The 15,538-nt window shown below is 42.0% G+C and overlaps 1 protein-coding gene across 1 annotated transcript; it reads left to right on the forward strand.

The window, feature by feature from the left end:
- Nucleotides 1-227: 227 nt before the first annotated feature.
- LOC124282413 (angiopoietin-related protein 7-like) lies at nucleotides 228-14,451 on the forward strand. The gene is made up of 2 exons (XM_046718396.1): nucleotides 228-1,738; nucleotides 12,562-14,451. Exons 1-2 carry the CDS (start codon nucleotides 745-747, stop codon nucleotides 13,209-13,211), a joined length of 1,644 nt encoding a protein of 547 aa, XP_046574352.1. The 5' UTR covers nucleotides 228-744; the 3' UTR covers nucleotides 13,212-14,451.
- Nucleotides 14,452-15,538: the final 1,087 nt, after the last annotated feature.

Here is a 15,538-nt window from a genome sequence, read left to right on the forward strand (position 1 = left end):
CCCGTCAAATCAATATGTTATCTTTAATAAATCATTGTCAGTGTGAATAGAGGTTGAAAATCAACAAAATCAATCTGATTTAAAAAGAGGAAAAAGAGCTCCCTCAAGTATTGTCCTCCATTATTTAAACACAGCGTGTGCTGTGTACAGCACTTCCACGGGAGCCGGGCTGGTGTGATTGGTCAGCCTCCTCTCAGTAGTTAAGATTGTCTGTGATCTGTGATAGCTCTGTGATTGTTAAGCTCCTTTCCCCTTGGCTGTAGACTGCGCCAGTACATAGCGTGTTCATCTACTGTGTTGCTGCCTTCAGTGCTGGAAGACCGCGTAAACACCTCAATTTTTAATTCGATTATTCTCTCGGCATGTAAAGGCCAGGGACGGAACGGATTTGATGTCTCATAGCCTCTTCTTTAAGAAACTTGCACGTTCGGTGGGAGCCCCCGAGCTGGCTAATCATGTTTCTGTTTGGCAAATTGTGGAGCTTTGAAACAAGACTATTGGGGAAATGGCAATATTGGCTTTAAGGTGATCATTATGGGAAATAGATGCGCTGGAGCTGTCAATAAAACGTGTAAAAATGTGCTTCTATTGATGAGGATTCCGATTCGTGCGTGTTTGTGATAATTAATTGGAACTGGCACAAAAGTACTTGCATTATTTATAGTACAACACCCCGGCAAGGGAGCCCTGATTCTCCACTATCAGTTGGATGTATTACAGACGGGTTTATCACATTCGGTGGAGATGCTAGACTGTTTACGATCTCTTTTCGTAATGTTAGTTACGTGTGTTTTTGTGTTAGTTTCTATCGGCGGAAGTGCTGTGTCGGCCATCTTTGATAAGAACGGATGTGCCTATACTTTCAGCGTTTGGCACCCGGATGAGGATATACTACGACAGGTGAAGGATTTACAGGTGCAATTTTCGAACTTCACAAATTACGCCGAAGCGCAGGTTTCACGGATTCAACGAAATGTGATCCACGAGATGAGAAAGTACGACAATTCTACGTCGCATCTGGAATCTGAACTCCTGCAGATGAAACTGGACGACATGCAAGCCAAGATGAAACACAACCATCTATCGGCGGAGGTAAATATTATGAGAAGGGATATGGAGGACATTAATCGCAAAGTTGACGATCTTGAGATGGATTATTTTAGCTTAAAAGCTCGTGGTCGGGAACCGAGAAACGATTCTGTGAGGAAGGGCCATCGATCAATGAGTAAAGATTTTATTGGCATGATGAAAAACAGTGTTGGTGACCTCAAGGCAGAATGGTTGTTGATGAAACGGGAGATGGACGACATCAGAGGGGAAAATTTGCAGTTGAAACATGGACAGAACAACTTGAAAAACGATACCTCGTCCTTACGGCAAGTGATGCGATCTTTATCTGGAGAGATCCAGGCTGTAGAGGGTCGGGACTGGAGGGTCCCACAAAGCTCACAGCAGGTCCAAAGTGAGATGTCTGGTCTTAAGAGGGACCTGAAACGAATTAAAGACGAACAAAGTGATATTAAATCTGAATCGACTGAAATGAGGAACGAAATAGCAACTTTACATACTAGTAACATCCGGGTACTAAAGGATCTTCACGAGCTGCAGCTCGATGGTACGAGATTCCGCGAGAAACTCGAGTCCCTGAGACGAGAGGAGAGACGTGGAGGAGAGACCGAAGTTACCCGAGAAAGACTGGAATCCAACCTCCCCAGCACTGACGATGTAGTCCCAAGAGGTAATTATTACTGCCCCAGATACCTCCCTGCATCTTAGTAGCACTGTAGTCGTAGAAATCTTCCCGTACGTCTTTTTGTATACTATGTCATTGAAGAGAATAACAGGGAAAAGTTGGTGGTAGACAAGTTAGTTTTCACTGTTAGTTTTCACCGTGGTTCGACATTGACCCCACTGAAAATCAAAGTGTACCCCCTACAGCATGAAAATTAATTCTGTCTGTCTGTCTGTCTGTTCTGTTCTGTCTGTCTGTTCTCTCTGTCTGTCGGTCTGTCGGTCTGCCGGTCTGTCTGTTTCTAAATACTAATTACTGTTGCATCTGATTCAGTAAATCCTTGCATTACCATCAAATTATACATTACAACAGAACATACATCTTTGGGAGGATTAGCCATTATTGAGTGCCATTTACGTCGCCTTCAGCTCTATTCGTGCCACTGTACCCTAACGGGCCCTGCACATTGTTCACCGAACACCACGCCCACCCTACACTGACCACTAACATATAACCATGACAAAGACAGGGAATGGAACCATGGTCATTTACATTCCCGCGGACGATTTAAGTTTAAAGTAGTCAGACTTCTCTTCCTAGGTCCATTTATTCGCGTGTCAAGTCACAGGGCGTCCAGTCATACATTCGTCTGTGCAGAGTTGCGTCCCTTTGACAATCCAGAAAGCTATGATCATGAGTTCGAATCCCGGTTTGCTCCCATTATGGTTTGTGGGCTTCTCGTGGGTTTCACAAAGGTGTTAAACGTCTGAAACCTGCGCCACGTCGGCCCTCAACCCACATTAAGCCGCCACGCCATGATACAACTGGATTACTGCTTAAAACGACGCGAAACCCAAATTACTGATGCACTCACTAATAAAGGAACACAATGTATTTGGATTTTATAACTGAAAGCTGAATAAGCCCTGGGTTTGAACACAAACCGCGTTCAAATTTCAACAACAATGATAAATCCCAGTTAATATTTTAAAAGGAATGTAAGTCAGGTAGGTAAAGTAGGGCGTACGACTAAAGCCAGTTGATTGTAACGTGACACCAGGCACTATACTGTCTCACGAACAACCTTTACAACATCGATCCTTCTCTTCATTATTGTGTCAGGACGGAGTGAGATCCATTAAAGGAACATATATATTCTGGACTGGCTCGGAGCCGTGTAAGATCATTTTGTTGGAGTTACAAGTACTGCTAATCTTTGTAACCAGACCGGTGGTAGAATATAGAATATAGTGTTTGACTGTCATGCCTGACTCGGGTTCGAATCCCGAATCCTGGGACAACTATACTACCCATCAAAGTTTAGACTCACTAGTGTAAATGTAGCCACTTTCTTCAGTCTACTGTTGTATACTAAATTTTGCAAAATATTCCATTCTGTTTAAAGGTATTGTTTACACATGAACTGATGTATTGTAAAACAAATTCGTAACGTTGAAAAGTTTATTGTCATGAGTTCAATAAATGATGAAACTCAGTGAAAATTGGTGAATTCTTAACATAACTTTACACCAAAACGCAGCTGTCTACATGCACGATATTTGCACATGCTTTTCTGCAATTTGATGCATGATCCTCGTGCAATTTATCTGCATAAGGTTTGCAGTTGGTTCCCCAAGTTAGTGGAGAAATTCATCTTCGATGTAACCTCATATATATACATAACCTTTGATGGGTAGTATATAGTGAGTGCTTTAAGTGAGTGTAAACTTTTGATGGATAGTATATTATCCATGCATCAATGTTAGGGTTGGCGGTTAGATGCGGTGCTTAGGACACTGTGGGTGGACAGGATGTGGATGTGTGGTAGTGGACACTGTGGGTGGACAGGATGTGGATGTGTGGTAGTGGACACTGTGGGTGGACAGGATGTGGATGTGTGCTAGTGGACAGTGTGGGAATGCAGATCAAACAGTTGGAAATGTCACGTTATGATTGTGGACTGGGTGTGAATATGAGTGAGAGAGATGTGCGTAGCGCACGCGGACAGGATGCGGATGTGTGTGTGTGTGGACAGGATGTGAGAGAGTGTTGGGATGTGTTATGGTTGTGTGTGTGTGTGTGTGTGTGTGTATGTGTGCGCGCGCGCGCGTGTGTGTGTGTGTAGTGTACACTTGCAGTGTGTTAGTGGCGAGTGTTGGGGGTACGTGTTATGGTTGTGGACTGTAAGGTCTGTGTGTGTATGTGTGGAAGGAGAGTGTTGGAATGTCGCGTGATTGTAAACTGTGCGTGCGTGCGTGCGTGCGTGCGTGCGTGCGTGCGTGTGTGTGTGTGTTGGAAGTGTTGTGATGTCGATATGTGAAGTGAAGTAGGTGTGTGTGTATATATCTAATAGTCGGCAGTGTGTGTGTGTAGTGGAAGCGTTGTGATGTCGATATGCGTCAGTGAACTCTGTGTGTGTGTGTGTGTGTGTATCTGATAGTCGGCAGTGTGTGTGTATGCGCTAGTCGGGAGTGTAGGTACACGTATGTGTGTGAAGCGGACAGCGTGTGTCTACCTACGTGTGTAAATATACTTACGTCAGTGTACTTGTCGTTTGCACGTGTTTACACATGTGTGTACATTTACATCAGGAAGACATTTGTACCATGTCCGGAGGAGATTCAAACGAAAATTTACACTGAATAATATCTAATTAATATGTCTTTCCATTTGGCAACAGGGAACAAATTAACAATACACGTATTCTGTATTCTGAAGTTGACGCTGTTTAATATGCAGCAATATCAACATTTATGTGGACATTCAGAGCTGGGCGGGGGAGACAGGGAGTTGACATATGTACATTTCAAACGTATGTTGTTTCTTTGCGAAGACTTCTGTAAGGTAACTCTTCTCCAAGGCTCCAGATAAAGGCCATATCGGCGTATGTACGGCTAAAAAATATTGCACGATACGATAGGAAATAATTTAGGAAACGTAGCAGATACGCACCACAGCAATGGTGTACGGTCTTAGAATCATTTACAGACGTATTTATCTGAAAAAGTATTGTTTTATTGTTTATTGACCTGTTTACACAAGACTAGCAATGTTGTGGTGCATATATGAAACCAAACACAAGATTACTGATACGCCATTAAATTCCATTCAGTACTCTAAATGTACTCTTAAGTTTTTCCAGTACTCCTGTATTGACAAAATAAGGAGTACGTACTCCTGATGTTGAAAAGTTATCTGGAGCCCTGACTTCTCAATAGATTTGTATTGGAAATCGAGAGTTTCATGTTGAAAGTCGTGAACGAACTAATGATAATGTGTTCCTTGCACTATTTACATACCTTAGATACACAACTTAGTTAATGTTTAAGTGAAGCATGGTAAAGTTATGTATACACATTACATACTGATATATGTGCAACATAATTTACTTATGTAAGTGAACACTGTGTGGTTGTGGAGGTGTGCAAGTGAACATAGTCTGTCTCACAGTCCCTGAACCACAGTATTTTCCCTACTGCCAAGCTCTCTCTGCAGTGCTAAAGCCCTAAATAAAGCAAGTCTGGATTTCCTCAGGTTCAGAATCTCTTGTCTCCTTTTCAATTTAAATGGGCTTGTTTGTTATTATCAAAATTATATATATTCAGAGATTAAGATTAGTCTAAAGTCAACACAGTGGGTTGTGTATGTGGGTGGGTGGGAGATGTGTTTTGACAGTGAGTTTGGAGACTGTGTGGGTGTGGACTGTGTGAGGGAGGAGGTTCCCACAGGTTTGGGTTCCCAGAATGGGGTGAGAATATGAAGATATGACCGTTGTCCGTGAGTTCGGAGACTGTGTGGGTGTGGACTGTTTGAGGGAGGAGGTTCCCACAGGTTTTCATTCCCAGAATGGGATAAGAATATAAAAATATGAACGTTGTCGGAGACTTGAATATAGGTGTAAGACAATGTTGTGCATGGTGTAAAATGGTGTCCAATCTATCACCCCCAGGAATAAACACCAATCACACATGCCTCCAACTGTCTGGCTGGTTTAAGATTTTAGACATGTAAAGTTCCTCCACGATGCTGCTAATCGGTGCTAGATGTACACAATCATCACGTGACGTTAACATCTTAAACACAGTGCGGACGTTATCTGAATAAAGGATAGGCATGTTTCCCATTGTTACTTGCCTTCTTGATGAACGCGTCCACACCTACTGACATAAATATTTAATGACCATCCTCCGTCTAACGTATGTTGTCAGACAAAACAACGGGCATTATGCTGTTTCTTAGAATTGTTTTCGATAGGTCATCAATATCATCGTAGATTTGAGTATTGGAGGTTGGTACTTTTATACGTGTTCTCGGTAAATATGTTGTTTACGAGGAGTCTAAAATATGCCAGATATTATTAATCTATTGAGTGTTTTTCTAAATGTGAATGATTACTAATATCCGTCATGGGAGAAGAGGCCATGTTAGCTAGGGCACGCATTTCGTTATTTTCGGGCGTGTCAGTCAGGGGTGATGGGTAGCCTAGTGGTTAAAGTGTTCGCGGCTCGTCACGCCGAAGACCGGGTTCGATTCCCCACATGGGTACAATGTGTGAAGCCCATTTCTGGTGTTCCTCGCTGTGATACTGCTGGAATATTTCTAAAAGCAGCGTAAAACTAAACTCACTCACTCAGGCGTGTCAGAATCCCAGTCTTACCCTGACTGTATTTCTAGGTTTGCCAGCATTATATCCGGGCTCATGGCTGTCACTAACGTGGTTTCACCAGTCCGGCATCACTTCATTCTTACCTTCCACTTCAAGATGTCATGCCGTGATATAACTTGAATACTTCTCCAAGTGGCATTGGGGCGGTAGGGTAGCCTGATGGTTAAAGCGTTAGCTCGTCACGCCGAAGACCTGGGTTCGATTCCCCACATGGGTACAATGTGTGAAGCTCATTTCTGGTGTCCCCCGCCGTGATATTGCAAAAAGCGGCGTAAAACCAAACTCACTCACTCCAAGTGGCATTACACCAATCCCACCTACCCCAGCTTCATACATCGATCTTATTCAAAGAAATAAAAAATATAGATTTTACGGCATACGACAGAGAAACCCATAAATTGTTTTTGCCGCAGCATATTACTCTTAAGACAGACATCATCCATCAACTTTGACACGTCGCCATTTCACTGAAATATTTCTGTGCGACGATAAATCCCGTTTTTACTCTCCTCACCTCACAAATTGATTGATCGAGTAGTGTGATCCGCTGATACTATATGGATATTGAGACAAACATGAGTTCGAATCCAAGATTAACTCAAAATCCGTCAAACTATACCCGCACTGGCGATAAACGTTTTCGCCATCATACTTCGTCAAGACGCAAAAGCTACATGGGCTTTCAAAAGAATCGCACTCGAAGCGACAGTCCTAAAAGAACAGAAAAAACCCCAGACTATCTTATTGTTTGCATGTGCATGTTTAGGGGCCTGTTATTGACAGGCAAAATTGTAAGGAGCGTAATTCATTACGACCGTCATAAATTGCTTTGTGGAGCCGGTCTATAGTTCTGACGTAGATGTACTGTTGAAGGCGCTTCTTATGATCGTATGTCGTAAAGTAGGCAATCTAATGCCGTGATTCATTGTGAAGAGTTGCTTCCCTTTATTGTGTCAGAGGCCTGCGTCATTTAGGGCTTTACTCTCTAATTTAACTGACAGGTCGTGATACTGGAATATTGTTTTATAGCGGTGTTAAACCCAACTCACTCACTCACCTACTCATGGGTTGCTTCGGGCTTTCCTAATACATTTCTTCACTGGGCTCAAGGCCAAGTTAACTCACTCACTCACTCTACTGGGAACGTGACGCCTCTCCATCGTTTCACAATTTAAACGTTTTCTGCTTTACAGTTAATAATTGAATAGTACACTACTACGCGAAGTGGGGGTACGGGTAGTATGTCTCACAGTCTCTGAACCACATTATTTTCCCTACTGCCAAGCCCTCTCTGCAATGCTAAAGCCCTAAATAAAGCAAGTCTAGATTTCCTCTAGTTCTGAATCTCTGGTCTCCCTAGGGCTCCTTTTCAATTTAAATGTTACTATCAAAATTATATATACATGTATTCAAAGACTAAGCCTTAGTCTAGGGCACGGGAGGCTCAATTGTTTAAGGCAATTCGCTGTGCATCAAAAACCTTGAGCGTTCGAATCTCGGTTGGCCCCGAAAATGTTTGACTGCATCATACCCCATTCGTAACTACTCGTGTCATTCTGGCAAGCCGGATGGCGTCTCGTACCCTTCCATTCGTAACTACTCGCCTCTTTCCGTGACCTACAAGAAGAGGGGTACGAGACGCCATCCGGCTTGCCGGAATGACACGAGTAGTTACGAATGGTACCCTTCTCGTGGCCATATTTACGACTGGGCCCTGTCTAAGCGCAAACGGGAATGGAGATTAAAATAGTCTAGTACTATTGCCAAGGAAAGATAACTCTGAATTTCCAAACATGGCTCCTAGAATATCCTATATCCCGTGGACAAAACAGCAATACAGTCATTCCCTTTGTAAATATGTTTCAGTGTTTAAAGTTTCTGATCCTTTAGCTCAAAGTTTATGTTTAAATTGTGCTTTGCATAGTTTAGCGAAGTTTCAAACTTCAAAGGTGCCGCCTTTTTCATGCTTCGAAATGCGTTTTACTACGCGCGATTTGATTGGTTTGCCACGATTCTTGGCAATAATGGCGTACGATAGGGGTACGAGTCTTCTTGTAGGTCACGGAAAGAGGCGAGTAGTTACGAATGCATCATAGCCGTGCTCCATTCGTAACTACTCAACCCTTCCGTGACCTACAAGAAGATCCGGCTTGCCGGAATGACACGAGTAGTTACGAATGACTCGTGCTCGTGGGTTTTACCAAAGTGGGGATCATTCAAAGCTGGCTCGCTCACTCACTCACTCACTCGACATACATAGCGACATGATACCGTCCCCATAGTCCCCACACATGTTCTTTCGGACACAATTAGCCATTGCCCCGTGGTAGGGGAAGTGGAAGGGCCACAGACGCGTCACGACCGCCTGAAGGAGGTATGGGACAGACGCTATAGTGGGGAATCTATTCTCACCAGCTCTCTTTGGAATTGGCTGACGGCAGTCTAATCATTCATATGGCGTTGTGACGGGTTCTAATTGTTACAGCGCCGTGAGATCCGTTCCAACACGGCGACTGCGACGGAGGGCGCTACATGTGCAGTTACTGGTCACGTGTCATGGCCACCAACAACCAAACCCCCAACCCCTCCCCGCGCGATAAAAAATCAATTACTATACCTGACCCAAGTAGATTAGATGTTAAAGGGGCACTGATCGCTGGCTTCAGCCTGGCTTTCTAACCCTGCCACCTAGGATATTAGCTGTCGGGAGCCGTTGAACTGGCTTTAACGCAAATTTGCGTGGCAAGAGACTGGGCTACCGTCTGCAAGGACAGCGTAACAAATTTTGAGAACATCGATAGTTTCGCAACACATTAGATCTAATATTTTGCGGTGAAGTTGGGATGGAGGAATTCCTTTCAGAGTAAGAACATTGTTTCCGCGACTGCTTACATACTTACAACATTTCCCTTTGTAAGATAACAGTTACTGTAACGGGTTAGGCGGCTGACTTTGTGTGCTGGCGATTAGGTGCCTGACTCTGAGGGTATGGGTTCGAATCCCGAATGACTCATTTGAATGACTCCATCCCTTAACATTTAACAAGCTATTGGAGCATGGGCGTGGCCTTGATGTTATACCGTTCGTTGGTTACGTTGAACTCGATTTCGATTCCCCTTATGGCAATAACGTGTGAAGCCCATTTTCCGTGTCCCCGTCCCGAAATTATAGGAATATTGCTAGCCTAACATTTAACATAGGTTAAATGAAATATTTTACAGAACAAAACTGCTATAAACCATACTCACTCACTCACTCACTCACAGACAGGGTACATTTTAACACCCATCATTCATACTTCGGACAATGCATTCCGGATTAACAGGGTTTCATTATATAGAGAGTCTATTGTACTGAATATTCCAGTATAGAGGCTTGATCTATGCATTTGGTATATGTATTTGGTAAATGTTTGACCAGTTAAACGCATTTGTGAGTGAGTGAGTATGGTTTTACGCCGCTTTTAGCAATATTCCAGCAATATCACGGTGGGGAACACCAGAAATGGGCTTCACACATTGTACCCATGTGGGGAATCGAACCCGGGCCTTCAGCGTGACGAGCGAACGCTTTAACCACTAGGCTACCCCACCGCCCTGAACGCATTTGTAATATGTTTTCATCTTAGGGGGTATCATGAGAACCAGGTATATTTGTTCAATGGATAAAAGAGAACCCATTATCATTGTTCATATCACATGATGTTTGTCACAGGAGAATAACAAGATTGTTGTTTTACATTATTTTGCAGATTTTATTATTAATAAGGTTATAAAATCAATGAGAATATACAAACAAGTATGTGGGCTGCATCAAACGACAAAGTATAATGCCACCAAAGTCACTCAAAAATCACCTCGATACATATTTTCTACTTCCATTCGTTTTCAATTTATTTTATAAACTATTTATACAGTGAAAGTGTATCCTTGAGATAAGCCAATATATTTCGATCGTATGTACCCTAGGAACACTACACCTGTCACTTACAATTGAGTGTATACGTTTCAAGAACAAGAATAATCAGAACCACTTGTGCTTACCAATTTATTGTCTTCAAATTATATACTCATGCCAATAATGGTTGTCACCCCACTCCCCACCCCAACCCCACACACACCCCCACCCCAACCCCACACACACCCACACCCCTCTCCAATGAAAAAAATTGAAGGGGGTGACAATCATTATTGCTAGTATTTATATATGTACCTATGTATGTATCTAAGTGTGTATATATGTCAACAATCTTTTCATATTTTTTATACGCTTTTTAAATATTGCTAATATTCTTTTTTAAGGTGTCATTGCGGCCTCTCGAGGCCTGGTGTTTGCATTTTATATGCTGTACTATGCTGTCCCATCATTTATAACACATGACACTATAATAAACTACTACTATATTATTGGCATGAGTATACATATCAGAAAATAACGCAACTTGTGACTTTGTCCCGATATTGTTAGTTTCAAAATACACAACACTAAGTCTCCCACATTCTATTTCGCATGTTCAATTTGCCATCACACACTCCCACAGTTCATAAATATCTAAAATGGAAGATTTTTTGCCAATTAAAAAACCCATTTGTAACCGTCTGGGTCTAATACAAAGCAACACATTATATATATTATGAATAGAAACCTTTACTTCTGAAAGAAAGAGATATTGGAAAGTTTGAAATGTCAAAACCACCACGTTCGTTAATGCACAAAACACCACTGGTAATTGCCCATGAATCTTTTATGATTTCCATATGCATTCCTGTCGAGAGCTTTCATCAGCGCTACAGTTCTGCGATACAATCACCGATAGTGTACAGTTAAAGCCGACTCTGACTGGCCAGTCATCCGTCTTGCTTAATCGGAGAGTGCGATGATCTTCCGCGCTAGATTACAGTGTTAAAATAATTGGGAACTGCATTGTCATCGATTTTGAAGGTTCTGCAACTTCGACAAGAACTTAATTACACCTTCTAAAATAAAACGTCAAATTAAGGTCTGATCTGGCACGTCTAATGATAATAAACGAGAAATCTGCTTCAGGCAATGTGTTTTTCGCTGACCATGCACTGAAGTGAAGCTGTGGAAGTGAACGAAAAGTATGTGGTTCTGATCCAACATCAACTGGACATGAGCTGACTAATAACATATATTGTTTCTGTCTGTGTGTGTTAAGGCAACTGATCGTTTAAAACAGTCGGTTTCCCAAGAGTTTGTAATTATATATAGTCACCATTCGATCAGCGGTCGGTTTCAGACGTAGGGCGGACGCAGCGTTCGGGAAGTAATAATGCTAAGATTAGTGCTCTTTTACGTGAATTGCGAAAATACTTTCAGTGTTTATATAGCCGACAGCACCAATTTATCAGCTTTCAGCGACGTTGTACTTGGAAGCTATTAACTAGCATTTGTTCTGCAAACAGAAATTGACAATGCTTACAATACACGGCAATATAATTATTTGTGTATATTTGCTCTTGGATCAGGAAAGAAGATTTAATTTAGATGATTTGCGCTAAGATGTGCCTAATCAAAATGTATTTCACTCAAACACAAACGTAAATTATCCGTAATTACTACATTAATGCCTTCAGGTTTTGCTTGGAATCAACCCAGGGTTTCGTCTTGTTATATTTCGTTAGACTGTGTATGAATTTTGTGTAATGTGTTGATTGAATCATGTTGTCGAAGTTAAAGGAGTATTTAGTGGAGAGTTGTGTACCTTGGATGTGTAAGGATTCCGAATCTTATTCCTGAGCATGTTTCTAAGCATCATACCTTTAGGGGGGGGGGGATCAACTCAACGTTCTAACGTATACATCAACAGCAACAACAAAGACAACAACTCACTCACTCACTCACTCACTGTTTTCCTTATTTGTAACCCGTGAAGCTACGGGTTCAGTAACCCAAGCTTGTCTATGAGGCGACTAACGGGATCGGGCGGTCAAGCTCGCTTACTTGGTTGACGCATGTCATTGTATCCTAATTGCGTAGATCGATGCTCACGGTGTTAATCACTGGATTGTCTGATTCAGACTCGATTATTTACAGACCGCCAAAATATAATTGGAATATTTAGTTGGCGTGCTTCATTATACAATTAACAAACAACATCTTGATTCGTATTTCTAAAGAACTTCTGTTTCTATGTCCCCAGATTGCCATGAAATTTACCAATCTGGGTACCGAACGAATGGACTCTATAAGATCCATGCGAAGGGCGCCCGACTGATGACAGCAGTGTACTGTGAAATGGTCAACAAGACTGGCTACCTTGTCCTTCAGCGTCGCATAGACGGGCTTCTCAACTTCAACAGACGCTGGCTGGAGTACAAACACGGCTTCGGCAACCCTTACGGCGAGTTCTACATCGGCAACGAGTTACTCCACCTTCTTACCAAACAGAAGCAGTACATCCTCAGAGTAGACATGTGGGACTGGGAAGGGAACAAGGCTTATGCTGAGTACAACGTCTTCGCCGTCGAGGGTGAGGCCAACCATTATCGTCTCCATGTCAACGGTTACCGTGGTGACGCAGGTGACTCGTTGAATTTACATGACAACATGGCCTTCAGCACAGAGGACGTGGACAACGACCTCCACGCCCGGCACTGTGCGGCGGAAAACAAGGGAGGATGGTGGTTCAACAGCTGTTACTCCAGCAATTTGAACGGCGTCTTCCACACGGCGTGGTACTCGCAGTCGCGCTCCAAGTATGCCGACGGCGTCGTGTGGTACACGTGGAAGGGGTCTGAGTTCTACTCCCTGAAACAGACAGAGATGAAGATACGACCTAAAGTACCCTAACTGAAGAACACCAAGAGATAGAAATGAAGGAAAAAACATAAGAAAAGGAAAAAGACTCACATCCGGCGTTTTAAACCGCCCGCAGCAATCATAACATAGGAAAATGTGTCTTTGTGTCGAGATATGTTGTGAGTAAGATTTCGAGAAAGGGATAATATAAGTTGTTTGAAATTCAAGTGGAAGAAAATACTTTGTTTTGGACGTGAGCCTTTGTAGAAGGTAAGCTTTATTTGTTGAAAAGAAACGACACTTAAGGGGTGGTTTTCTGTGACGTAGATCAATGGCGCTCAGAACTGTAAGAATTTACACCCGTCTTCATGAGAATATTGAAACTGTTGTTAAATTTGATTATGTCTGTTCAACCATATCCCATTTTTGTAACATTTTGTGAAGGGTCGGGGGTGAATTTTGCGTTAAAATAAATTGGTTAAATTAAAGACGGGGCTGAGAAAGGAATCTGCAAACACACGACCTCTACCATGTTTCAAATGTAAATTTGTGCTGAGAACAGAAAATTTATTGATTTTCAAAGATCAGATGTCAAAAATACCCATTCGTAATTGTGCATTATGCGAAAACATGTAGAATTATTATTTAAGTTCTGACTGATCGTCATATCATTTCATTTTTAAGATAATATCAATAACTTCAGATATTTCCAATTCAAAATATAACATAATATAAAAACAACTGAACGATATGGTTTTCTTTTCCCCTTATGTCAGGTAAAATTTAATTTTATTACTGTTTTCTTTTTTAACTTTAACATAATAGAATACAAACATGTATGCATTTACAAACATATACGATTGACATAATAGGTTTCTGTATATTGAGCTTCATATTCGCCTTCATATGCAGATGTACATCATTTGTTCAGTTTTTGTGGTATATAGAAAGATCAAGTAAAAGAGATTGTTTGGCTAAAGCGATTATTTGGAGCATTCGTGTTGTATAAGAGATATTGTCAAGGACCTTTTAAAGAACGAAAATATTGTGTATACGTATCTATACCAATCAATATTGATCTGTGGAAGATTTTGAAAGCTTACTCACGCTTTATAGAACCAGGAAAACACCGTGTCGGTCAGGTCTGTCCTTTTTGTATATTTAATTATACAGATTAATTGACAAGATTAATTACGTGTTACATAGAACGTGGCAAGTATTCCGGCTTGTTAACATAAGAAAAATAGGTCTCATTGAACGTTATTCCATGTATAAAGGCGATCTGTAAATAATCGACACAATCCAGTGATTGAAATCATGAGCATCAATACACGCAGTAGGATTCGATGACATGCATCAACCAAGTTAACGAGCTTGTCAACCTGATCCCGTTATTTGTCCCTTACAACAAGCGGTCGTAACCCATCTATAATGGAGTTCGATATAATTATTATATATGACACCGTATTAGTGTATTTGTAATCTGAACAAATGTTTATTGGTTTCATTGGTGAGGTGAGGTGAAATTGGGTTTAACGTCGTGCCTGGGAATATTTCGCTCATATGACGACGTGCATGCGTGTGTATGTGTATGTGTGGCTGCCTGTACTAGCCCAGACTGAAGCTGGTTTTATAGTGCTAGCCCACTGAGGTACCATGCCGCAGTGAAGCATGAATTCCCCACTCAGACACAAGCCGACTCAGACACAAGCCGACCAGTCCTTGCTGTACCCATTTATGCCGATCGTCAGGCAGGGACCAACAAGTAGCATATTTTAACGTCTTTTGGTATGACGCGGTCGGGGATCGAACCCGCGACCTTCCGCTCTCCGGGCGGACGCTCTAACCACTACACCACGGAGGCGGTCGGTTTCATTGGGAACATGTTAGAATAATGTGTGTTTTTTTCTGGTTTTACAAAGCTTACACCTCTCAACAGAATCTCGTGACACTCCAGGGACGGTGGGGTAGCCTGGTGGTTAAAGCGTTCGCTCGTCACGCCGCAGACCCGAGTTCGATTCCCCACATGGGTATAATGTGTGAAGCCCATTTCCGGTGCCCCCGCCGTGATATTGCTGGAATATTGCTAAGAGCGGCGTAAAACCATACTCACTCACTCTTGACACTCCTGTATGATACATAATGGTGTGTATACTTTATTTTGCCCGACACTGTACGAAACGCCGTTTGTAATCTACATAGATTCACTTTAACGATAGAGTAACAGTGAATGTAATTACCGTCTTTCTTGATTAATATTGTTGAGTATTGTATATTGTGAATATATGTGTTGAAGTTTTGCCATTTACACTGCACGTGTGTACAGTCGTGTTTTAAGTATTACAAACTGTGATAATTAGGCTTTGTTGAGGCACAAT

The sequence above is a fragment of the Haliotis rubra genome, unplaced genomic scaffold (assembly GCF_003918875.1).
Source record: "Haliotis rubra isolate DU_JTF1 unplaced genomic scaffold, ASM391887v1 Scf3, whole genome shotgun sequence".
Classification (NCBI taxonomy): Eukaryota; Metazoa; Mollusca; class Gastropoda; order Lepetellida; family Haliotidae; genus Haliotis; species Haliotis rubra.

What these genes read in the sequence shown, in the direction of transcription:
- LOC124282413 (XM_046718396.1), top strand. Translation starts at nt 745, where the DNA reads ATGCTAGACTGTTTACGATCTCTTTTCGTAATGTTAGTTACGTGTGTT. An exon ending in TGACGATGTAGTCCCAAGAG is followed by an intron (nt 1,739 to 12,561) that starts GTAATTATTACT and finishes CTATGTCCCCAG; the next exon opens with ATTGCCATGAAATTTACCAA.